General features: G+C 45.6%; 1 protein-coding gene across 1 annotated transcript in view; it reads left to right on the forward strand.

Moving 5' to 3' along the window:
* Positions 1-25,000, forward strand: part of LOC147621035 (short-chain dehydrogenase ptmH-like) — a 26,674-nt gene that overhangs the window by 1,501 nt on the left and 173 nt on the right. Inside the window, exon 3 of the mRNA XM_086825285.1 lies at positions 24,548-25,000. This exon is cut by the window's right edge and continues 173 nt beyond it. Coding sequence (XP_086681411.1) covers positions 24,548-24,914 — 367 coding nt within the window. The 3' untranslated portion in view covers positions 24,915-25,000. The remainder of the gene's footprint in view (positions 1-24,547) is intronic.

Genomic DNA, 25,000 nt, shown 5'->3' on the forward strand with positions numbered 1-25,000 from the left:
GTTTAGCAAAGACAGAGAAGGAGCGATAGACCTAATCTACTATATATTGCCAAAACATGCTATATATACAATGATCTTACTGATTCACAGCTTCATGCAAATGATCTTATTGATTCACAGCTTCATGATGCATACCAAAGATCCCTGTGGCTCTCTATATGCAATCGGACAAGAGAATCTTGCTGAGCCACCACTGTGTCCTTGTTGCATTGTGAACTCTGACAAATGCATCCTCTTGATGTTTGAATCATGATTCTAATGATCCTATTCATAGGGAAAAGGTATGAATTCATAATGAAGTCAGTTTTGCATATTTTTTCCAACAACATTGTCCAAAAGGCATATTTTGTCTCCAAACTATGCTCAAATAGGGTCCCTACCATTGGGCTATGTCTTGGGCACTTCCGGGAGCCTATAGGGCTGTGGAATCCACTCTAAATCTACCCATATATTTGCTAATGAGAATATACATGTCTATGAGCATCGGGATTAACGGCGGATGCAGATGACATCCCCTCTTGCTAAGCTTGGAGCACTAGGGTAATACATACACCTTTGCTCCGATGCCTTTCGGTCCAATTGAATACTCACCCACATCACTACAGGAGTATCAGGGCCATTATCTCCCACCACCACAGCACTTTCTCCCGTCGGCCCAGCTTTACTACATTGAGTGCCATGTTGCAGTGTCCTATGTGGGGTATTTTAGGGTGATATAAGAATTGGGCACTTCTTGTTTGGGATTAGATTTGACATTTCAGCTTTTGTTACTTTCTTTGATTTTTATTTTTAGTACTCATGATGATGTATTTCATGGACATGATGTAACCTTTTGGTCTCATAGGTCATTTTGGCCTTTTGTAGACGTTAATACAACTCTCTCTCTCTCTCTCTCTCTCTCTCTCTCTCTCCACGCTATGGAGTTTCAGTCCCCATAGCTGTCGCAATTGTTGCCTAACCCTAGGACCTACTGGTCCATTTGGTATTAGAGTGTCCTGTGAAGGAGGAGCTTGCTATCACCATCTATGTAGCTTGCCATAGTCTGCATGTCCCTACTTGCTTCACTATCTCTACTACCCATGACCTGTGCCTCACCACTATCTTTGCTGCTGTCCTCGATACGCACCTTCGTGATCTGTTGTTCTATTTGCTTGCACATTGGCTTTCGCGACCTATGGCTCTCATAAACTTGGTGGAGCCAAGAGCCAACTCGTTGCCGACAAGACGTTCGTCGAGGGCATCCGTTATAAGCGATGAAGGCCCTTGCCCCCTCAGGCTACCGGACTGTCACGTGCACCCTGCACTGGGGTACACAGTGACACACTGGCATGATCATTAGTATAGCAGTTGTACAGAAGTAGAACGACTGTTTGTCGTACGTCGTGATCCCATTGTGAGCCCTCAGTCCAAGGACAGTCAGGCACGAGCTACGTAGGTCAGTCCCTGAGCTTTAGAGGTCAGTCAATTGTTAATCATCTTAACCCACTTGGAGAAAGCATCATTCAGGAGCATGCATGTGTCAAGCTTAGCATTAGATGCATGTAAAGCATTGTAAGTGCATTCACATAGAAGGGGGCCAGTCCTAAGGCTAGCCATACTTGGGCTAGGCCTTGCAAAGGTTTCAAAGAGCTTTGCCAAGCAGCCGGCCAGTAGCCGATAGGAGTTATTACAGCCTGACCAATATCCTTAGGCAGTCAAGGTGGATGTAAACCGGCCTTCAGAGAGCAAAGGGCGGTGGAAACAAACACTCGCACATAAAACACTTCAACGCCATTGAGGACCTAGAGAAGGAAAACAAACCAGGGGGAGCTACAGTGCTCCTACAAATAGTACACGGACACCGATTGGCCCCAAATCGCCGTGGCGCCCCTTGCGGTATTTCTTTAATTGATTATAAGAGCTTTGATTACAATATAAGGCTGGGAACTCAGCCGTCACAGTAGAACCCTGGAAGCCTGCAAAGAACCTGCATCTGGCTTCTTGCCCACTCGGCATCCACAAACAAGTCCAGCCATTGTTCACATCGAAAGACTCTTCACACATTGAGTCTGCATACAGAAGCTTTCTCCCATGATCAAGGCTACCACAACCATCCATAGCCTCTCACACCATGAACAGCATCACACCCTGACACATCCAGTGCTCCTGCATCACAACACAGACTCCTAAACTGTTTCTCAAAAGAGTATCACAACACAGCATACCATACAGTTGACACACCTGTACAAACCCTCTCTACCTTCCAAGGGTACATCCATCTCTGTCATGGATTCCCTGTCCCCTGTCTAATCAGTAACAAGGCTGTACCAAACATGTGTCCATTCCTGTACCTTCTGCTTGCATGTACCTATCTCCTGGAGAAACCCAAAAGCATGTTTCATCGAGAAAACCTACGACCTGTTTCCACATGAAACCCTTAGGCCTGTTTCCCTTTGAAACTTCTGTCCTGATTCCATACATCTAGTTACCTGTTCCCTCATGACACGTTTGGCAACATAGAGATGCCCATAACTGTAGGTCCCACTGTTCCTTTCTAGCAGGAAGAAAACAATCTGCTCCATGAGCACGCAGCCATGCGAGCTTGCATCACTCCCATGCCAAGAAACATAACCAAATGACGTGTACTTGCAGCCAAAAAAACCCAAGTACATAGCTGAATTTGCTACCAAACAAAAACAGCCCATAAACTATCCTGTTTCCACCCTCTGAACTGCCAAACCCTTCCTCTCACAAAGGGCTAGAGATAACCACTCTGGAACAGTCTTGAGCCAGTGAAAAGAGAGACTCCAAAAGACATCACCTGCAGTCCCACTTGCTCACAAAGAAAGAGAGACTTACAGTCTTTATGTCGCTTTCCACAAGAGAGAAAAGGGCACGAGGAAAAACCTCCTTTGTGTCCTGCCTTCTTGTCCTGCCGTCCACGCTTTTGTGTCCAACTCTGCCTGTATGAACAGCAGCGCAGCCAGCCAGCTTCATGCCAAAAGCAAAGGGGAAAGAGGGATTCAATAAGCGCCAACTTCTGTCCTGTCCGTACAGCTGTCCGTACAGTCGTACAGATCTGTAGGTATTCCCCTGTGCGCAGCCAGCATGCAGTCCACTTCAGAAGGTAAGCATAAGAGAAGCGCAGCCCTGCAGCCCCTGAAAGAAACGCAGCCCTGCAGCCTGTACGCGCCTCTTTTTCAGATAAGCTCTCCTCGCCAGCAGCCTGTATGCGCCCTCTTTTTTAGAAAAGCTCTCCTCTTCCTTGCGCTGCCCGCCAGCCTTCCTATTTCCCCAAAAACACACGTGGCCCCAAAATAGCATAAGGGCCACGATTATCCCCAAAAAGGGGTTCTTATAATTTTAAAGGTTTTTAAACCTTTGTCCCCTCCAAAATCTTTTGTCCCCATGGGTTATGAGAGACTTTAATCACTTGGTCCCCTTCACACTTGGGGTTATCCACACATGGGCTTCCAGTTTCACTCCCACCTGATGCCATTCACACTGTCCACCATGTCCCCGTGCACACCTGCATATTGTCCAGAGAAAAACACAGGGTCGTGACATTATGTCACGACCCTGTGTACACCTGTATATTGTCCAGAGAAAAACACAGGGTCGTGACATTATGTCACGACCCTTTGTTTTTCTCTGGACAATATGCAGGTGTGCAGGTGGACAGTGTGAATGGCATCAAGTGGAAGTGAAACTGGAAGCCCATGTGTGGATAACCCCAAGTGTGAAGGGGACCAAGTGATTAAAGTCTCTCATAACCCATGGGGACAAAAGATTTTCACGACCCTGTGTTTTTCCCTGGACAATATGCAGGTGTGCACGGGGACATGGTGGACAGTGTGAATGGCATCAGGTGGGAGTGAAACTGGAAGCCCATGTGTGGATTAAGGTACCTGAATTGAAGCTGCACGAGATAGAAGGAGCTCTACTAGAGCAAGAGACTAGAGTCAAAGAGAAAGGGACCAAGTGATTAAAGTCTCTCATAACCCATGGGGACAAAAGATTTTGGAGGGGACAAAGGTTTAAAAACCTTTAAAATTATAAGAACCCCTTTTTGGGGATAATCGTGGCCCTTATGCTATTTTGGGGCCACGTGTGTTATTTGGGAAAATAGGAAGGCTGGCAGGCAGCGCAAGGAGGAGGAGAGCTTTTCTGAAAAAGAGGGCGCATACAGGCTGCTGGCGAGGAGAGCTTATTTGAAAAAGAGGAGCATACAGGCTGCAGGGCTGCGTTTCTTTCAGGGGCTGCAAGGCTGCGCTTCTCTTATGCTTACCTTCTGAAGTGGGCTGCATGCTGGCTGCGCACAGGGGAATACCTACAGATCTGTACGACTGTACGGACAGCTGTACGGACAGGACAGAAGTTGGCGCTTATTGAATCCCTCTTTCCCCTTTGCTTTTGGCATGAAGCTGGCTGGCTGTGCTGCTGTTCATACAAGCAGAGTTGGACACAAAAGCGTGGACGGCAGGACAAGAAGGCAGGACACAAAGGAGGTTTTTCCTCGTGCCCTTTTCTCTCTTGTGGAAAGCGACATAAAGACTGTAAGTCTCTCTTTCTTTGTGAGCAAGTGGGACTGCAGGTGATGTCTTTCGGAGTCTCTTTTCACTGGCTCAAGACTGTTCCAGAGTGGTTATCTCTAGCCCTTTGTGAGAGGAAGGGTTTGGCAGTTCAGAGGGTGGAAACAGGACAGTTTATGGGCTGTTTTTGTTTGGTAGCAAATTCAGCTATGTACTTGGGTTTTTTTGGCTGCAAGTACAGGTCATTTGGTTATGTTTCTTGGCATGGGAGTGATGCAAGCTCGCATGGCTGCGTGCTCATGGAGCAGATTGTTTTCTTCCTGCTAGAAAGGAACAGTGGGACCTACAGTTATGGGCATCTCTATGTTGCCAAACGTGTCATGAGGGAACAGGTAACTAGATGTATGGAATCAGGACAGAAGTTTCAAAGGGAAACAGGCCTAAGGGTTTCATGTGGAAACAGGTCGTAGGTTTTCTCGATGAAACATGCTTTTGGGTTTCTCCAGGAGATAGGTACATGCAGGCAGAAGGTACAGGAATGGACACATGTTTGGTACAGCCTTGTTACTGATTAGACAGGGGACAGGGAATCCATGACAGAGATGGATGTACCCTTGGAAGGTAGAGAGGGTTTGTACAGGTGTGTCAACTGTATGGTATGCTGTGTTGTGATACTCTTTTGAGAAACAGTTTGGGAGTCTGTGTTGTGATGCAGGAGCACTGGATGTGTCAGGGTGTGATGCTGTTCATGGTGTGAGAGGCTATGGATGGTTGTGGTAGCCTTGATCATGGGAGAAAGCTTCTGTATGCAGACTCAATGTGTGAAGAGTCTTTCGATGTGAACAATGGCTGGACTTGTTTGTGGATGCCGAGTGGGCAAGAAGCCAGATGCAGGTTCTTTGCAGGCTTCCAGGGTTCTACTGTGACGTCTGAGTTCCCAGCCTTATATTGTAATCAAAGCTCTTATAATCAATTAAAGAAATACCGCAAGGGGCGGCACGGCGATTTGGGGCCAATCGGTGTCCGTGTACTATTTGTAGGAGCACTGTAGCTCCCCCTGTTTGTTTTCCTTCTCTAGGTCCTCAATGGCGTTGAAGTGTTTTATGTGCGAGTGTTTGTTTCCACCGCCCTTTGCTTTCTGAAGGCCGGTTTACAGTGGAAAAGTAAGGTACGGTATGGTAAGGTCCGCATTCAAGTACGGGTTGAGATTTTGAGGTATGTTAAATACGTAAGGTCTGTTAAAACATAAAAAATATACTATATAGTTTACATACATATACAAAACAGTGAATGAAAAAACAAATCATTTTTGAACATTCAACAACACAATTACCAAAATGAGAGCTCCATCTGTCCACATGTTTCCTTTGGTATCATACTCTTAGCTTTGGCTTTGCAATGGTGGGGACTGCAGCGATCATCATCTCTTGCTGAAATGTCTGTATCAATGAGAGAAATGGCTATGTTCGCACTTTGCATAAGTCCGCTAAAATTGACAACGGTGGTCGGCCTAGGGTTTTTTTTAGCCCAAAATGTTTTTAAAAACTACCACATACTTACCAATGAGGTGATAGCTTAAGTTGTGAATGTGTTTGCCTAGGACCAAGAGGCCTTGGGTTCAAAACCCCCCTTGGTGCTTCCTCGGCGGCATTGCCTATAGGTGGATAAATTGATCCACAAGACAAAGTCCATGTGGTAGCAGCCCAACTCACTGGGGGAAGCCATCGCTTGGTGGCAGCATCGGTTGGGTATATCGGAAGAAGATAAGCTCAAGAAGTTTATTCGAGGGTTAGACATGACCATTAGGTACCTGCCGAGGGATTTTGAGCCTCAGACTTGTGCACGGGCATTGACCCTCGCTTAGAATCAAGAGTTGATGCTGAACGGAGGTAAGCCCAAGCAGGTATAGTCTACCCCAAAGCCTCAACAACAGTCATCTTAGAACATCAAAGACCAAAGGGACCAAAAGAAAAATTCTTCGGGTCAATCGGGCAATAAGAAACATTCTATGCCCAAGAAGACTCCTAAGGAAAAAGTTAAGGAGGGCATCACTGGAGTTTATCTCCAGCCCGATGAACAGACACGGTACAGGATAGAGAACTGGTGTTTCTTCTGCCATATTGTGGGATACGGGAAGAAAGATTGCGCTAAGTTCCAGTTTGAAAAGTCTGCTAAGGCATCCATTTCCACAGTAGCAACCGCAGCATCATCATCCACACCTCCACCATCAGCCTCCAATGCCGTTCAACTTTTACCCTCTTTGAATTCAGTGCCACAAGACAAAGGGTCTCATTTGTGCCTATGGCACTGCATGATAGAATGTGCAGCGGAAGAAGTGAAAGTGGAGAGAGAGGGATGGAGAGGAAACACAGGTGAGAACCTGCTTTCAATATCATCATCCAAAGGAATACATGTCCCGAGCAAGAGGGGAGATAACCTCGTATGTGAGGGACTGCAGCAAACAATGCTAAGCAAGCAGTGAAGAATGAGGGAGGCAAGCCAGCTATATATATGCCCATATGAAGGCAGCCGACTAGCATCCACACGACTGAGTAAATGTCCACGACTAGGATAAATATCCAAGTCACCATAAAATGGGGAATAATATGGGAAAACATATGTGAGGGGTGACCAGCCCCTCTAGCTAACATGGTCAGCCCTAGAGGCTACAATAGGACACCGAACAGGAAGCCATCAAGGGGATGATGTCTAACATCCCCTCTCAGCATCGGATGCTGAGTGAACTCCGAGAAGCCAGAGATGCTGTCCTCGATCAAAGATGAAAGATTGTAGAAACAGGCAACAAGAAAGCTCCACAAGCAATCTTCTTAGCAACTCAGCTACAAAAGCAATAGAACAAGCTGCCAGGTACACCGGAAGAAAACAACCATGTAGGTTGCGACGTGCTGCTCCAAATAATGGTTCCAAACCCAAGTGTAAGAACACTCCCCGAAGTCAAATGTCATGTATCCAGCTTGGAGAAGGTATGAAAAAACCTTATAACCAACCAAGATCAGATCCTGTATATAATCAATCCTGGGAGAAGCAAGCTGCTCCTCACTGGAACCCTAAAAAGAAAGAGTCAATCTGCTCCAACTCTGTACCAAGAGTAGCCAAATGCTGTACAAAAGCATCCTTTGAAAAGATCGGGATCTCAAGATGTAAAGACTCCGTAGAAAAGATGGGGCCCATCTGCTCAAACTCCGTACCACGAGTTGCCCAATGTTGTACATAAGTACACGCTACTGAGGTGTGCATCGCAAGATGAAAGGACTCCACATCTCCCTCTGAAAAAAAAATGTCGTCAGATTGGTACAAGCCCAACTTGATTCTGATCCAAATCCAAAAAACTCTGGAAGTACCATTGTGTCTCGGCACAGTTAGCAACCACAGATCCAAAGCATCCCACTGGGTCCAAAAAACCATCCTCCAAAACAACAAACCTGTAGAACTAGCAGGAGGAGGGGCATCCTCGGAAGCATCACAAAGAGGTAGAGGTAGACTCCTCACAATGAGGAAGGGAAGCAGGAATATAAATTGCAGTGGTAACAAAGTCCTCAAGAGTATCACTGAGAGCAGAAGATTGTTCCATAAGTAGAATCAGATCCCAAGAATCAGCAACAAATAAGTGATTCATGTGAAAGGATCACACTTATTCAACCATCTTCCTCACCTTTTGCTGCTTCCATTTTGTTTGTCCAGAAGAAAGATAAGTCCGAACGCTTATGTGTGGATTATAGGGCGCTCAATAAGCTAATAGTGAAGAATAGGTTCCCCATGCCCAGAATAGAGTACATCCTAGAATGACTCAATGGTGCAAAGATTTTTTCTAAGATAGATCTTAAGAGTGACTACCATCGGGTTTGGATCTTTGAGGCCGACATTCCAAAAATGGCCTTTAGGACCGAGTGTGGCCACTACGAATTTGTGGTGATGTCCTTTGGTCTCACCAATGCACCAACGACATTCAACAAAATGATGTCTCGGGTTTTTTGGGATCTCATTGGTAAATTTGTCTTTATCTTCTCTTATCTTCTGCGGGATTGTAGAGTAGCATGAGTGAGATGTGGCATAGGCCAATGAGTTGTTTATCAATGCTAAGAAGAGTGAGTTTGGAGTACAGGAAATCCATTACCTGGGATACATCATCGGTTCTTCAGGTATTAGCCTAGACCCTGAAAAGGTACAGGCCATTCTTAGTTGGGATGTTCCCACTACAGCCTAAGAAATCCACTCATTTGTGGGTCTTTGTTAGGCCTACAACGCCCACATGGACAGGTTTTCTGACCTTGCAGCACCTCTTACTGACTTGCTCAAGGGTGTGAAGACTCGTCGTCACGGGCAAGGCTCTAGAGGCATTCTAGGCAATGAAGAAAGTTGCCTCTGAGTCTCCAGTTTTGAAGTCGGTATCATGGGATGATCCTTTCGAGGTGATTACCGATGCTAGTAACCTTGCCATTGGAGCTGTTTTATAGCAAGATGGTGGGCCAGTGGCTTATTATAGCTGCAAGTTGAATAATGCCGAGAAGAATTATTCGATGTATGACAAAGAGCTCTTGGGGGTGATGACCACTCTTAAACATTGGAAGCACATCCTTTATAGGAGGGACTTCACAGTTAAGATAGATCACCAGGCACTTGAATGGTTGCAAACCATGCCTAGTGTCCAATGGAGGGACAGGCAATCCAGATGGAGTCAATTGTTCCAACAAGTTGGGGGAATGATGGAATACGTCCCGGGCAAGAATAACCCCGTTGTCGATGCTCTTAGTCGCAAGGGCACTATTTAGACATTGCAGGAGTCCACTGTGCTTGAAATTCAAGGCAAAGACTTAGATAGTATGAAGGCACAGTATCCGGATTCGGAAGAGTTCGGGACTCAATATCATTTGGTCCTCAGTTCAAAACCAAGCCGTTACAATATACAGGATGGTTGGTTGTTTTTCAAGAACCGTCTTTGTGTACTCAAAGAAAAGCATAAAGTCCTTCTCCACGATGCCCATGATTCTCTTGTTGGGGGTCAGGGGTATCAACAGTACCTTGGAGAAGTTAGAGAGGTCATTCTTTTGGCCTAAGATGCGACGGGATGTCTACCACCATGTCCAATCAAGCCAGATTTGTCAAAAAGTGAAAGTTCCTCATACCAAAAAGTCCGGGTTGCTTCAGTCTTTGCCTATTCCCGAGGGACCCTTTCACGACATTAGTATGGACTTCGTAGGCCCTCTTCCCGACTCAATTGGATCTAGAAACACACAGAGTATGACAATTGTTGATAGATTCAGTAAGTTTTGCATGCTCATTCCATGCAAGCAGATAGCCACAACCGAGGACATAGCTCGCTTGTTCATTCGGTTTTGGTACCCCATTGGTGGTTTGCCACGGACTATCACATCAAATAGAGATTCAAGATTTACGTCCAAAAGTGTTTTTCAAGAACCGTCTTTGTGTACTCAACGAAAAGCATAAAGTCCTTCTCCACGATGCCCATGATTCTCTTGTTGGGGGTCAGGGGTATCAACAGTACCTTGGAGAAGTTAGAGAGGTCATTCTTTTGGCCTAAGATGCGACGGGATGTCTACCACCATGTCCAATCAAGCCAGATTTGTCAAAAAGTGAAAGTTCCTCATACCAAAAAGTCCGGGTTGCTTCAGTCTTTGCCTATTCCCGAGGGACCCTTTCACGACATTAGTATGGACTTCGTAGGCCCTCTTCTCGACTCAATTGGATCTAGAAACACACAGAGTATGACAATTGTTGATAGATTCAGTAAGTTTTGCATGCTCATTCCATGCAAGCAGATAGCCACAACCGAGGACATAGCTCGCTTGTTCATTCGGTTTTGGTACCCCATTGGTGGTTTGCCACGGACTATCACATCAAATAGAGATTCAAGATTTACGTCCCATTTTTGGAGAGCATTGTTTGACAATTTTGGGACTAAGTTGCTGATGTCCAGTGCATTCCATCCTCGAACAAATGGCCAAACATAAATTTACAATCAAGTGGTCTTGTGGGTTGACTACCATGAGTATATAACATGCACGTTCCTAAAAGGTGAATTTGGGCATGTTCCTGGATTCATCTAGGTATGTATATATTACAATCAATTGGTCTTTGACGTTCTCAAATCATACTGCTATGATTAGCAGTCGAAATAGGAACAATATCTTCCTTTGGTTCAGGCAATCCTAAATGAAACTCATTCATCAAGTATTGGCCGGAGGCCGTATGAGGCAGCATTTGGTCGGCAATTCTCATCTCTTTTGATGAGACAGGTGTCACCATCTCTGGAGGCCAATAAAACCATCGAGACATTCTCGGAGATCATGGAGTCAGTTAAGGAGCGCCTTGCCAAGGCTCAGGAAGCATATACTCGGCAAGCCAACAAATCCAGGCGAGATGTCAGCTTTAAAGAAGGGGATTGGTTATATCTCCGCATCATGAAACAACGGCTAAAGCAAGTGGGCAAGCGTTGTCCCAAACTGTTTTGGCCCATTTCTAGTCATTCAAATGTTAAGTGATGTCTCTTTAAAGTTAAAGTTGCCGGAAAGTTGGACTATGCACAATGTCTTTCATGTTTCTTGGTTGAAGCCATATGTAGATCTAGCATTGCAGGATATATCCGAAGAGCAACAACCAGATATGATAGACGAAGCTAAAGTCATAGAGCCAGAGCAAATTCTCCTCCACATATGGAATCATGGATCCGGTCGAAGAATACAACAATTCTACACGAAGTTTAAAGACCGCGGAACCCATGAAGCAGTTTGGCTGGATGAAGAGTTCTTTCAGGAGTACCCCCAGTTGTTGGCGGACTACTTGGAAGCCCTGAACTTGCTGCCAAGTTAAGTAGGTGGCCAAAATCTTGTAGGCCGTCGATCGGAAGAAATCCGTGGCGATGGCTCTCACTTGCGGGGGATCGGAAACAATAACTCCGTCCTGGCCACGTAGCCTGTGAATACCGTCTCTCCTCCTGTGAGGGCCGGCTATCTCAAAAAAGTCTCTAGTAACTCTGTCGAGTCCAAAATGAGGCCTGGCATGGTATCTATACTCCACCCTCCTCTCCTCAATGGACCGAATCTCCGTGCGGGCAGCAGTGATCTGACTCTCAATCCATGGGCTGTCCGGGTAACTCTCTTAAAGACGCTGTAAAGAGTCTAGGCCCCTCCTCAGACTCCTCTCTTGCTCTCGAAATCCCTCCAATCTACTATGGGCTACCTCCTGTAAGAAAATACTGACCTCCCCAAGGCCCTCATCCAAAGTGCATGCTGCAGATCCTGAGGAAAAGTCCAGACTTGCCCATATCTGCTCAATCCGGCTACAAATCTCGGGGTCCTGAATGAGGCTGTCTGGAATCTTGGAGCTCGCATGTCTGTCATGCCTCCATGGGTCCTCAAGGGACAGAATAACTGGGGCATGATCTGAAAATGTAGTGCCTGCCAGAATACCAACCATGCCTCCACGGCTGCAAGCCCACTCGTCATGATAAAACCTGTCCAGTCGAGAGAGGTTGGGGCTAGTGCTCCACCTATCCGATCGAGAAAAGCGAAGACTCTCAGGGCTCCGCCCAAACTCTGGAATATGCCAAGGGTCTTGTCCCCTAAGAATGAGTATCATCTCCTCCCATGCAGAGTACTCCACCCTAGAGACAATGGCCGTGCCACCTCCAAGTCTGTCCTCTACTGCCTCTATCATGTTGAAGTCACCGCCCATGCACCAAAAGTCAGCTTGGGGAAGGGCTTGTCGGACAGTGCTCCAAAAGATAGCTCTAACTGTAGCCTTATTCGGGGCATAAATGTTGAGGAAGCCAATGCTATCCTCTCCAATCAGAATGGTAACCCACTGAGCATGTCCTGGAACTATGACTCCTGATCCTGTCACAGACAGCAGAAGCTGCTCACTGATAGAGAGAGACTCCTCCCTGCGTCCCTAAAGGGCCGAAGGATGGAGGCCAAAAAGTACGACTCTTGCGTGGTAGAATCTTCCCGCAGCAGCGGGTACGCCCCTCAGTAAGATGGTGCTCCTGAAGGAAAAGAATGTCGATAGATCCCCCCACCATAGCATGATGCAGCTCTCCTCTAAGGATGCCTCATCTATGAAAGCACTGAGGCCCCCCTAAGCCCTGAATGTTCCATGAGACAATCCTCATATCAATCTCTGTGTGAGGCGGAACTACCGGAACCGCCCTTCTCTCGAAGAGTCTTGGGCGCGGGCTTAGACGGGGAATAGTCACAATCTGTCCTGGTGCGGAGTTGTGCCAAGTGGGCGTGGATCCTGCCCTCCATGTACTGCCACTCTGCCTGAGCGCGAGAGAGTGCATACTCTGTGCTCCATCGATCACAATGGAGGTATCTGTAAGAAGGGTGGAGAGGTACCGCGAGAGGTATGCATGAACACAAAAAGCAACACCTCCAGGCAGGAGGTCACCATCTTGGATCTCCCCTCCTGGTCTCTGTGGGTAGATCCACCAAGCTCCATCCTGGCCAAAGGCCATAGATGAGTAAGAACATCAGTGATCCCGAGATCTTGCAGATGATGTGATAGCTCAACTGCCTGATCCTGTATGTTAGCGGCCATCGACTCTGTATCCCACTTTGTCCCGGGGGCTGCGCTCAAGGGGAAAGAGAAGATCATCGCGCCATTCTCTAGCGTAGAGGGTCTGGAGTGGTGGAAGACCACGCATACCCGAATAGGGGCTATGGTCTCCGCGAACTTGTTTGTCCCTTCCGTCGGAAGACACCGAAAGAAACTATAATCCACAGGCTGCCCCAAGATCCTGGGGGGCCCGCCTTGGGACTCAGGTGCGAGAGCCCTCACTGGGTGAGGCCGCAATGGTCATCTCCATTGGCTCTGAGAAACAATGAATCAGGCGGCGAATAGTACTTGCCGTTTGTCTCCTCTCTGGGTTAGGGGTTGCAGGGGGCCGACGGGAATGCTCTGGAGAGGCGGAGGGGGGAGGGATCGTAGCCATGGAGAAAGAGGGAAGGGTAAATGGAGTGACTACGGGAAGAGTTGGAGGCGAGGGGGAGTGGGAAGGCGGAGAGGTTGGAGAGGGATGCTGCTGAGAGGTATCCATTGGAGAGGAGGGCTGCTGGAGAAGGCTCGACAAAGCGAGGGTGGGGTCAACCTGCCCCATTGGGCACTGAAGGCCAGAGGAGAAGTCGCGACGAGGAATCGGCCGCCACCTCGGCGGGGGGACCCTCTCCGTGACTGGAGGGGGTCCGTCGTCTGCGGGTGGGTGCTGTGATATAAGTGCTCGAAATGGTTCTCTGATAGAACCGAATCCTCCTACATGTTGCCAGCCTGGCGCGCACGGCGGCAACGCTCAGCTCTGGTGCTCGGCCGACGACCGAGACAGGGGCCAACCGTCTGCCACTCTCTGGCTGATGGGTCATCCATGGTTGGAACTTGGTGCTCCGCGGCCTGGGAACTTGCTCCTCCCTCAGCCCCCTGATGAGGATCTGAGTGGGAAGTAGGAGGGGAACCACTGGGGACGGTCACCTAGTCTGACGCCGAGTGCAGACTCTGGCCAGATGACCCATTTGTCTGCAAATAAAGCATTGGCGTGGAAGGCCTGAATACTCCTCTCGATGCATAATGGGATCGCCCTGAAGACTGGGAATAGATATCATGTGAGGCACAGAATCCGGCGAGGCAATACAAATGAGGAGAGTTGGAATCCCTGTTGCTCGTGCGAGGGCCGAGGCAACAGTGGGGGGGGGGGGGGTTTCCATCACTCTCCCGATGGCACCACCAATCACTAGGAGAAGAGAAAGGTATTCTTGCCTGAGGCTTGGAAAGCAGACTGTCATGGGAAAGCTTGAAACTCCGGCTAATGGGTCAGATGTCAGGTCGAAGCCGTGTTGCCACCATGCAAAGAAGGCCTGGGCTGTATGTAGTGCAACGAGGCTCAACTCGATGACAAGATCAGACGTCGCTGGTGATCGAACTCAACCTGGTAGTAGCCGCACCCCAAAGGATGAATATCTGCGATCTTTGCTGGCGCACCTAGGAGGCTAGCTTGAAGAAGATCTTTGAGTTGGCCATGCGCGGGGCGGCTACCGGCAATCTTGCATACTAGAGTGGAGGCCTCTAGGGATGCGACAGTCGTAGCGAGAAGTTGCAGGTCTGCTTTGGAAAATGAAAGGCAAGTAATGGCGGCCTCGGTCGGGGGAGACAGAGTGGCTGCCATGGAGTCCTCTTGGGGGCGAAGACCAGAAGAGGCTGAAACTTGCCGAGACAATGAAGAAATAACTACAACCTGAGGGTGGTGTCGGAGAGACAAGGACGGGCTAGAGATGGCAGAGAAGAGAGGAAAGGAAGGGGCGGAGGCTGCAGAAAGGAAAAGAAAAGAAAAGAAGAAGAAGGAAGGAAGGAACGAAGGAACGAAGGAAGAAAGAAAAGAAAAAAAAAGGAAGGAAGGAAGGAAGGAAGGAAAGAAAAAAAAAGGAAGGAAGAAAGAAAAGAAAAAAAAAAGAAGGAAGGAAGGAAGGAAAGAAAAAAAAAAGGAAGGAAGAAAGAAAAGAAAAAAAAAGAAGGAAGGAAGGAAGGAAAGAAAGAAAGAAGAGAAAAAAAAAAGAAGGAAGGAAGGAAGGAAAGAAAAGAAAAGAGGAAGGAAGGAAGGAAGGAAGGAAGGAAGGAAAGAAAAGGAAGGAAGGAATAAAAAAGGAAGGAAGGAAGGAAGAAAAGAAAAGAAAAAAAAGAAGGAAGGAAGGAAGGAAGGAAGAAAGAAAAGAGAAAAAAAAGGAAGGAAGGACAGAAAAGAAAGAAAAAAGAAGGAAGGAAGAAAAGAAAAGAAAGAAAAAGGAAGGAAGGAAAAGAAAAGAAAAAAGGAAGGAAGGAAGGAAAAGAAAAGAAAGACAAAAGAAGGAAGGAAGGAAGGAAGAAAAGAAAGACAAAAGAAGGAAGGAAGGAAAGAAAAGAAAAGAAAAAAGAAGGAAGGAAGGAAGGAAGAAAAGAAAGACAAAAGAAGGAAGGAAGGAAAGAAAAGAAAAGAAAAAAGAAGGAAGGAAGGAAGGGGAAAAAAAAGGAAGGAAGGAAGGAAAGAAAAGAAAAGAAAAAAGAAGGAAGGAAGGAAGGGGAAAAAAAAGGAAGGAAGGAAGGAAGAAAGAAGGAAGGAAGGAAATAAAAGAAAAGAAAAAGGAAGGAAGGAAGGAAGGAAGGAAGGAAAGAAAAGAAAGAAAAAAGAAGGAAGGAAAGGAAAGGAGAGGAGAGGGGAGGGGAAAAAAGAAGGAAGGAAAGGAAAGGAGAGGAGAGGGGAGGGGAGGGGAGGGGAGGGGAGGAGGAAGGGAAGAAAGAAAAGAAAAAAAAAAGGAAGGAAGGAAGGAAAGGAGAGGGGAGGGGAGGGGAGGAGGGAGGAAGGAAAGGAAAGGAAAGGAAAGGAAGGAAAAGAAAAGAAAAAGAAGGGAAGGGAAGGGAAGGGAAGGGAAGGGAAGGGAAGGGAAGAAAAGAAAAAGAAGGAAAGGAAGGAAGGAAGGAAGGAAGGAAAAGACAAGAAGGAAGGAAGGAAGGAAAAGACAAGAAAAAGAAGGAAGGAAGGAAAGAAAAGAAAAGAAAAGAAAAGAAAAAGAAGGAAGGAAGGAAAGAAAAGAAAAGAAAAGAAAAAGAAGGAAGGAAGGAAGGAAGGAAGGAAAGAAAAGAAAAAGAAGGAAGGAAAAGAAAAAGAAGGAAGGAAGGAAGGAAAGAAAAGAAAAAAAAGGAAGGAAGGAAGGAAAGGAAAGAAGGAAGGAAAGAAAAAGAAGGAAGGAAGGAAAGAAAAGCAAAGAAGGGAGGGGAGGGGAGGAGGGAGGAAGGAAAGGAAAGGAAAGGAAAGGAAGGAAAAGAAAAGAAAAAGAAGGGAAGGGAAGGGAAGGAAAGGAAGGAAAAGAAAAGAAAAAGAAGGGAAGGGAAGGGAAGGGAAGAAAGAAAAGAAAAAGAAGGAAAGGAAGGAAGGAAGGAAGGAAGGAAAAGACAAGAAGGAAGGAAGGAAGGAAAAGACAAGAAAAAGAAGGAAGGAAGGAAAGAAAAGAAAAGAAAAGAAAAGAAAAAGAAGGAAGGAAGGAAGGAAGGAAAGAAAAGAAAAAGAAGGAAGGAAAAGAAAAAGAAGGAAGGAAGGAAGGAAAGAAAAGAAAAAAAAGGAAGGAAGGAAGGAAAGGAAAGAAGGAAGGAAAGAAAAAGAAGGAAGGAAGGAAAGAAAAGCAAAGAAAAAGAAGGAAGAAAGGAAGGAAGAAAAGAAAAGAAAAAGAAGGAAGGAAGGAAGGAAAGAAGGAAAAGAAAAGAAAAAGAAGGAAGGAAAGAAGGAAAAGAAAAGAAAAAGAAGGAAGGAAGGAAGGAAGGAAAAGAAAGAAGGAAGGAAGGAAGGAAGGAAAAGAAAGAAGGAAGGAAGGAAAGAGAAAGAAAAGAAAGGAAAAAAACGGCTACGAGAAAGGGGGGGTGACGGAGAGGGGGAGGGAAGCGAACTGAGTAGAGGCTACCGGAGAGAGAGAGAGAGAGAGAGAGAGAGAGAGAGAGAGAGAGATGAAATGAAATGATATATTAACGTCCTCAAAAGGCCAAAATGACCTATGAGACCAAAAAGGTTACAACAATTGGTGGATCTGATACAATGTCTGTGCAAGAAAAAGCTAAAACAACTAAACAACTAACTGAAACTAAAACAACAACTATGAGGAAAAGTAAGGTACTAGGAGCTCCTAATGGATAACATCTGGGAAGGAAAACTCCAGCAACAAAGGTAAGCATCATATACATCACTATCCAAAGATGTCTCTCATCGGTCGATGGCGGATATCCTCAATGTCCTCCATGGTGAGTACTCTGACTGGACGTCTCCCATGCCGTGCTAGTATGGTCCTGATCCTCTGTTGTAGTCTCTGCCAGTGTCGAGATGGGCCTCTCATCTTGGGGCGCCTGAACCGCCCCAGCTCTATAGCGCGATCAATGAGTGTACCTCTGGTGTGGCTATACTCTAGGGCTAGCTGCAAGTATAATCCGAGGCATCTCTGATCCTTGTATCTCATGACTTTGGAAAGTGGTCTGAAACCCTCTCTGAACAGGCAGTGAAAATGGCCTCGTATCTCATAATATACTGGACAGTGACATATGTAATGTAACTTTGTCTCTGGCTCCATCTGGCACAACTGACAAATCTTGGCCTCAGCTGGTACTCCTCTTGTCGCGACCCTGTGTTTTTCTCTGGACAATATGCAGGTGTGCACGGGGACATGGTGGACAGTGTGAATGGCATCACGTGGGAGTGAAACTGGAAGCCCGTGTGTGGATAACCCCAAGTGTGAAGGGGACCAAGTGATTAAAGTCTCTCATAACCCATGGGGACAAAAGATTTTGGAGGGGACAAAGGTTTAAAAACCTTTAAAATTATAAGAACCCCTTTTTGGGGATAATCGTGGCCCTTATGCTATTTTGGGGCCACGTGTGTTTTTTGGGGAAATAGGAAGGCTGGCGGGCAGCGCAAGGAGGAGGAGAGCTTTTCTGAAAAAGAGGGCAGCATACAGGCTGCTGGCGAGGAGAGCTTATCTGAAAAAGAGGCGCATACAGGCTGCAGGCTGCGTTTCTTTCAGGGGCTGCAGGGCTGCGCTTCTCTTATGCTTACCTTCTGAAGTGGACTGCATGCTGGCTGCGCATAGGGGAATACCTACAGATCTGTACGACTGTACTGTACGGACAGGACAGAAGTTGGCGCTTATTGAATCCCTCTTTCCCCTTTGCTTTTGGCATGAAGCTGGCTGGCTGCGCTTCTGTTCATACAGGCAGAGTTGGACACAAAAGCGTGGACGGCAGGACAAGAAGGCAGGACACAAAGGAGGTTTTTCCTTGTGCCCTTTTCTCTCTTGTGGAAAGCGACATAAAGACTGTAAGTCTCTCTTTCAAAAGATCAAGTTGGTTGGCCAGTAGAAAATCAGAGGATTGGTCGACAGTGCATAAAAATGCTGAAATGATGCCTAAAAATAGGCAAAAAAATATGTAGTGCCTTGATGTATATGCAGAGCTTATTATGGAGCCAGATACAAGCATGAATGTGCATGGGAAAGTCCATCTGGGGATGAAATAATTTCCAACACTTCCTCTTTAGCGCCAGATGGGTGGACCAACTCCAGCACGCTGCAAAAAATCCTCCAAAGAGTTGGAAGGAACACCCTCCTCATAAAAGGCACAAATATGGTACATCTGAAGACCGCGAAGGTCTCTGGAAGAAGCCACGAGAAGATATTGAAGATGAAACACCAGGATCAATATGGAGAGAGAAGCCCTCAGGAGATGATACCATAGATGGCTCCGAAAAATGTGGTACCGCCTCTGCATCTGCAACAAGTATCGGGACCGAAGTAGAATCCTCCTTTGAAGAAGAAGGAAAATGAAACAATCACTGGAACAAAAGGATCATCAGTGATAGCTGAATTTGCTAGGGTCGAAGTAGGAGCAGGCTCCAAGATAGTGGAAGATGCCTCCCGAATATGTGAGGATAATTCATCCACCTGCACTATAGAAGAACCACTATCCTCCTTTGAAAGAGAGGAGAGAAAATTTGTAATAATAGCATCAACATGTAACCGCACAAGAGAAGGAACATACTCATCCAAAGAGATGAGAGGAACTAATAAGGTCTCTATCAGAAACTCATGTGAATAATCCTCTTTTGCGGATAGGGGGTACTGCATAGTTGCATTCCGTACCCGTACTCATCCGATGTGTACCTTCAGAACTTTCCGTACCACTCCATACATACCGTACCTCGTATGGATAAGGTCTTTGTACCAAATATAAGGTTCAATATACAACACTTATTTGGCCCGTTTTTTAATTATTTTAGTCAGTGGTCATTGCTCAGTAGTTAATAGAAGTAGTTAATAGATTAGTTTTTATTTTAGTATTACAATTGTCTTTCATGCTATTTTTGTATGGATGCTAGATATTTGTTATTTTACACACACACACACACACACACACACACACACACACACATTTTTATATATAGTAAAAAAGTGAACGTACTTAAAGTACTTATCTTGCTGCATACTTTATGTACTCGTACCATACCGCACCGTACCTAAAGTACTCAACCACTATGGGGTACTGACTTCTGAATCAGAAGTCTCCTGTGTGACCACCAGGATGGACTCATCTTGCTCCAGTGAAGATGAAAGAATAGGGGGATCATAGATGGCAAGAAAAGCAATCTTGGCATGAGACTTTGTACTCTACTCTGTCGTTGGTGAAGTATTTGAGCCATTTGTCGTTGTTAAAGTATCTAAGCCATTGGAGGAGGACTTCTGCTCTGCTTTAGCTTTGCGAAAAGGAGCCTGTTGGGCAAAACATTTGGCCTCTGAATGACCAAGTGCCACAAAACTCACAAGAATCCTTCATCCTAGAACCCTTGACGTTGTTAGAATTGTCAGAATCATCGTCATCGGAAGATGACTTTGTGGTGAATTTTTGCTTCTTGTTGTTGTTGCCACCACGGCCACCTTTGGTCTTGCCCTTGTCCTGGGTAACAAATGTAGATTCCGGCTTCCCTTTTCCTTTCATCAAGCACTTATCATGTAAGTAGATCAAAACCTCCTCAAAAGAGGGGAGAGGTTCATGAAAATATATGGTATCTTTGAAAGCATGAAAGGAAGAAGGAAGTTTACCTAGTAACTTGTGGACGGGGTTATTGATAGCTCTCCTAAATTCTTCAAGTTGTCGTTTAAGTTGAGAGAACTCCCCAGTCTTCTTAGTGATATTGTTGAAATCACTGATCGTCAACTTCTCAAGGTCGGCTTCCAACTTAGCAATCTTCACGGAGGAAACACGACCATACCTCCTTTGAATCTCTAGCCATATCTGTCATGCATCCCAGAAGAGATGAACTAAGCATTAATGGTGGGAGTCATGCAATGTGTGATGATGAGGCGAGCACAAGCATCCAATTGACCCCGGAACGCTGGATCCACCAAAGAAGGTGTAGAGATAGAAATCCATACACTCGCACTCTCCAAAAGAATTTTGTCATAATAGGACCAAGTATGATAATTGATGGATGTCAGCTTAATAGAATCATTGACTTGGGGAGGAGCATAGGATGGTAAAGAAGAAGGTAGATATTGTGGGAGAGGAGAACCAATAGAAGTGGTGGGGTGGGTAAATGGCAGTGGATACAAGAAAGAAGAAGAAGTAGTGGGTAAGGGCACAGGAATTTGGGTAGAGGGAATAGGTAACTGTGAAGAGGACACCTGTGTAGTGTGAGTAGGGGAAGAGAAGAGAATCCCCGAGAGGGGAGAATGGTGATCTCCAGAAGCCATCACCTCCAAGAGCCCAAACCTGCTTTAGAAAGACTAGAGGAGAGGGTGTGTGGGAGGGAACCAGAAAGAGAAGAGAATAGAACGACTCTCTAGTGGTAAAAGCTGTAAAGCAGTTCTGTAGGAAGAAAAACGCAGCACCTGAGGCAGTCCGGAGTGAAAACGCAGCTCCACAGGCAAAAAACGCAGGGTACTGATGAAAAATGCAGCAAGTGAACATCTCCTATATGCTGTAAACAGTCAACAGCAGCATGGCAAAAAGAACGCAGGTCCCTGCAGATGTTTCCCGCTTTGATACCATGAAAGAATGGGTACTATGCAATGATACCCACAAAGAACTGCTGCAAAAACTGAAACACTGTGTATGGACAGCAAGGATAGAAAGAGAAAAGAAGATCTTTGCTGAATATCACCTGAAAAGGTTGTACATGATGTGCAACAAGAAGGAAGACCCGTGGCGTATTATAGTAGGAAATTAAATGATGTAGAAAAAATTATTGTGTATGACAAAGAGTTGCCAGGTGTTATCACAGCCTTGAAACAGTGGAAACCTTTTCTTTATGGAAGACATACCACCAGGCCTTGAAGTGGTTACAGACTATGCTAAGTGCCCAGTGGAGCAATAGACAACACCGGTGGAGTCGGTTGTTCCAACAGTTTGGCGGAATGATGGAGTATATACCGGGTAAGCACAACCCTGTACTCTGAGTCACAAAGGTAGTATTTAGACAGTATAGGAATCCATTGTGTTGGAGATAGAAGGGGAAGATTTAGACAACACGAAGACACAGTATGCAGATTGTCCAAAATTTGGAACTCCTTACAATATGGGCCTTTACTCAAAACCCGGTCATTATACCATTTAGGATTTTACAAGGGTCAATTATGTGTCCTCAGGGAAAAGAGACCAGCATGCCTCCATGATGCCCATGATTCACTTGGTGGTCATGACGAGATCAACAATACTTTGGAGAAGTTAGAAAGATCGTTTTATTGGCCAAAGATGGGCAGGGATGTATACAACTCTCTCTCCGCATGTTCCTGAAGACCACTAAACACACCAAATAGGCAGGGTTACTTCAGCCACTGCCCATTCTCGAGGATCTATTTCATGACCTTTTGATAGATTTTGTTGGACCACTTCCCGCATCTACTGGATCTCGGAATAGTCAATGTATGACGATAGTTGACAGATTCAGTAAATTTGTATGCTTATACCATGCAAGACGGCCACAACAGAAGATACAGCCCGACTCTTTCTTTGACGTTGGTATCCAGTTCGTGTTTTGCCACGGACTATTAACTTTAGATCGGGAACCGAAGTTTACATCTCACTTTTGGCTGGCTCTATTCGACAACTTTGGTACGAAATTGCAATTGTCTAGTGCATTCCATCCGCAGACCGATGGCCAAACCGAGATTTACAATAAGTTGGCTTTCGATGTGCTTAAAGCGTACTGCCATGATTAGCTTCATCTCCCGTTGGTACAGGCAATTCTCAATGATACACACTCATCCAGTGTTGGCAGAACTCCATACGAGGCAGCCTTTGGTCGAAGATTTTCATCCCTTATCACGCGGATGATCTCTCCTTCCTTGGAAGCCAACAAGACGATAGAAACTTTTTCCGCCATCATTGAGTTAGTCAAAGAGTGTCTTACCAAAGCTCAAGAGGCTTGCACCAGACAGGCAAATAAGTCATGTAGAGACGTCAACTTCGAAGAAGGTGAATGGGTATATTTAAGGATCATGAAGGAAAGACTCAAGCAAGTGGGCAAGCACTGTCCAAAGTTGTCATTTAGAAGTTTTGGTGGTTTTCCCATCATAAAGAAGATACGCGAAGTCGCCATGCAACTCTAATTGCCAGACAGTTGGACGATGCACAAGGTCTTCCACGTCTCTTGGTTAAAGCCTCATATTGGACCTTGATTGCAGAATGTTTTGGAAGAGTAGCATACAGAAATGGTTAATGAAGTAGAAGTGATAGAGCCCGAGCAGATCCTTCTACATTGTTGGAAGCATGGTTCCGGACGATGTCTTCGCCAATTTTATACAAAGTTCAAAGATCGAGGAACCCATGAAGCCATCTAGCTGAAGAATTCTTCCTCGAGTATCCATAGTTATTGGCGGACTATCTCGAAGCCATAAACCTGCCGCCAAGCTCAGCAGGAGGGAATGTCACATGCACCCATGCACTGTGGTACACGGTGACAAATGATGTAGTACCTTTTTTAGGATATTTTGTCGTATGCCGTGACCCCTTTATGGGCTTGGGAATGTAGTCGGCCAAAGCTAAGAGGCGTGGACAACAGTCGGCCAAAGGGTTGTTTCCGTACGGTGCACGATAGCTTATCGTACGGAATATCGTACCGTATGTACTTGTACGGATTTAAAAAATTCTCGATTTTTTTTTTCAAAAACAAAATATTTCCCAAAAAAATTTAATTTTTTGGGTAGGTAATGGTCTTTTTTTTTTGCTTATCTATGGCTGTTTGAGCTTCCTCTATACTATGATGCTTCCCTCCTTTCTAAAATACTCCATATCCCTAAGTTTATGAGTATTTCTCTAAAACACTGTATTTTATTGTACGATAAGAGAAAAAAAAAACTATATCGTACCGCATTTTATCGTACGGTATCGTATCGTACGGAGCGTACGGTATCGTACCTGACAACTACGGTCGGCCAGCAGCTAGACGAGCCACACATAAAAAAACAAGCATTAAATGCTATTAAAACAGGTCGTGGCAATATATCAGCACTCCGGCCGACTGCAGTCGGCCCAGCCACACAAAAAAACAAGCATTAAATGCTATTAAAACAGGTCATGGCAATATATCAGCAGGCCGACAGCTCTTTTGGCAGCCGACCAGCCACCTGAGCCCATATATAAAGGCACCTCAGCCCTCAGTCCATAAATCATCAGAAGAAAAATCAAGTCTCAAGCAAACAAGTCAAGCATGTATGCTTAGGCCTCCCTCCTTTTCATACTTCTCAGGATTCTTGTGCTTTTAGCCCAAGGCAAATGAAGCTCAGCCTCTTGAAGAGTTCTCAGCACACCAACTCTCAGTCTCGGGCCGGTGTACTCTCTTTGAAGATAGCTTCACAGTCGCCTACAGCTTATGCACAGTTCTGCCCAACATTTGGTCACTTTGTCCTTGCGTTCAGCGGTCAGTCAGTCAGTTTGTCCGCTCAGTCTTGTGAACACAGTTCAGCTTGTATTCAGTTCTCCAGAAGAAGAAATAAAGCAGGGGCGTCTTATTCATCCTTGCCATTGGAGCCAACTTAAATGCAACCAACTTTAGAAGCAAGTTTCACTTGACAGCATTTTCCCTGCAGACAAAGCAACATGGGTGACTGGGAAGACATTGTTTTGTATAGATGAGGGTTTTCTCAGTTTCAGCCTTGGCCGATTTGGCAGACACTGCATCATCATATAATAGAATACATTAGCTTAGGCATCTGTGCATGCTTGTGTTCTAGTCCAAGTCTTGTACCATGCTTATATTCTGTTAAAAAAACTTGGAGTTCAGACAGATAGGCATTAAATTGTGTGCTTTCATAATCTAGGAAAGGATCGTCTACATATAAGTGAAATTACTCACCTTTTAAGGTTTGGAATGATCTATCATATTAAAACCAATTGAAGGGGCATTATCCAGTGCACAATTTTACTCCTTTGCTTTTCTTATGCTCATGGGAAAAATTGCATCCTTTGACCATATCTCACAAATGGGGCTTTTGTTTTCGTGTGTGCAGGGTTGAGTTAAAGCCTTTTGGCATCGGCGTGATCATAGTGGCGCCTGGTGCTATCAAATCAAATATCGAGGTCAATGCTTCCCAAGTATATCAGAGTTTACCAAAGTGGAAGTTCTACCAACCATGGGAGCAGTTTATCAAGAAAAGGATGGGATTCTCTCAACAGGCGCGCTCTACCACCTCTGAGGAGTTTGCAGCAAAGACAGTGAAGGCAGTTTTGAAGAGAAAACCACCCCCGTGTCTCATTATTGGTTATCTCTCATTCAAATTGACCTTATTGTACTATCTTCCTTTAGGTATAAGGGACTTCCTCTACATGAGAATGTTTGGTCTCAAAAAGGTTCCTTCTTCTAATAAGAATGAATAGTTCTGCATGGACCCTGTTAGCAGATCAATAAGACACCTTTGGGATGGATGAGCAGGTTTTTGAGCAGATCAATAAGACGGCAATTG

This window comes from Cibotium barometz, chromosome 31 (assembly GCF_041138505.1).
Source record: "Cibotium barometz isolate CiBa-2024 chromosome 31, ASM4113850v1, whole genome shotgun sequence".
Classification (NCBI taxonomy): Eukaryota; Viridiplantae; Streptophyta; class Polypodiopsida; order Cyatheales; family Cibotiaceae; genus Cibotium; species Cibotium barometz.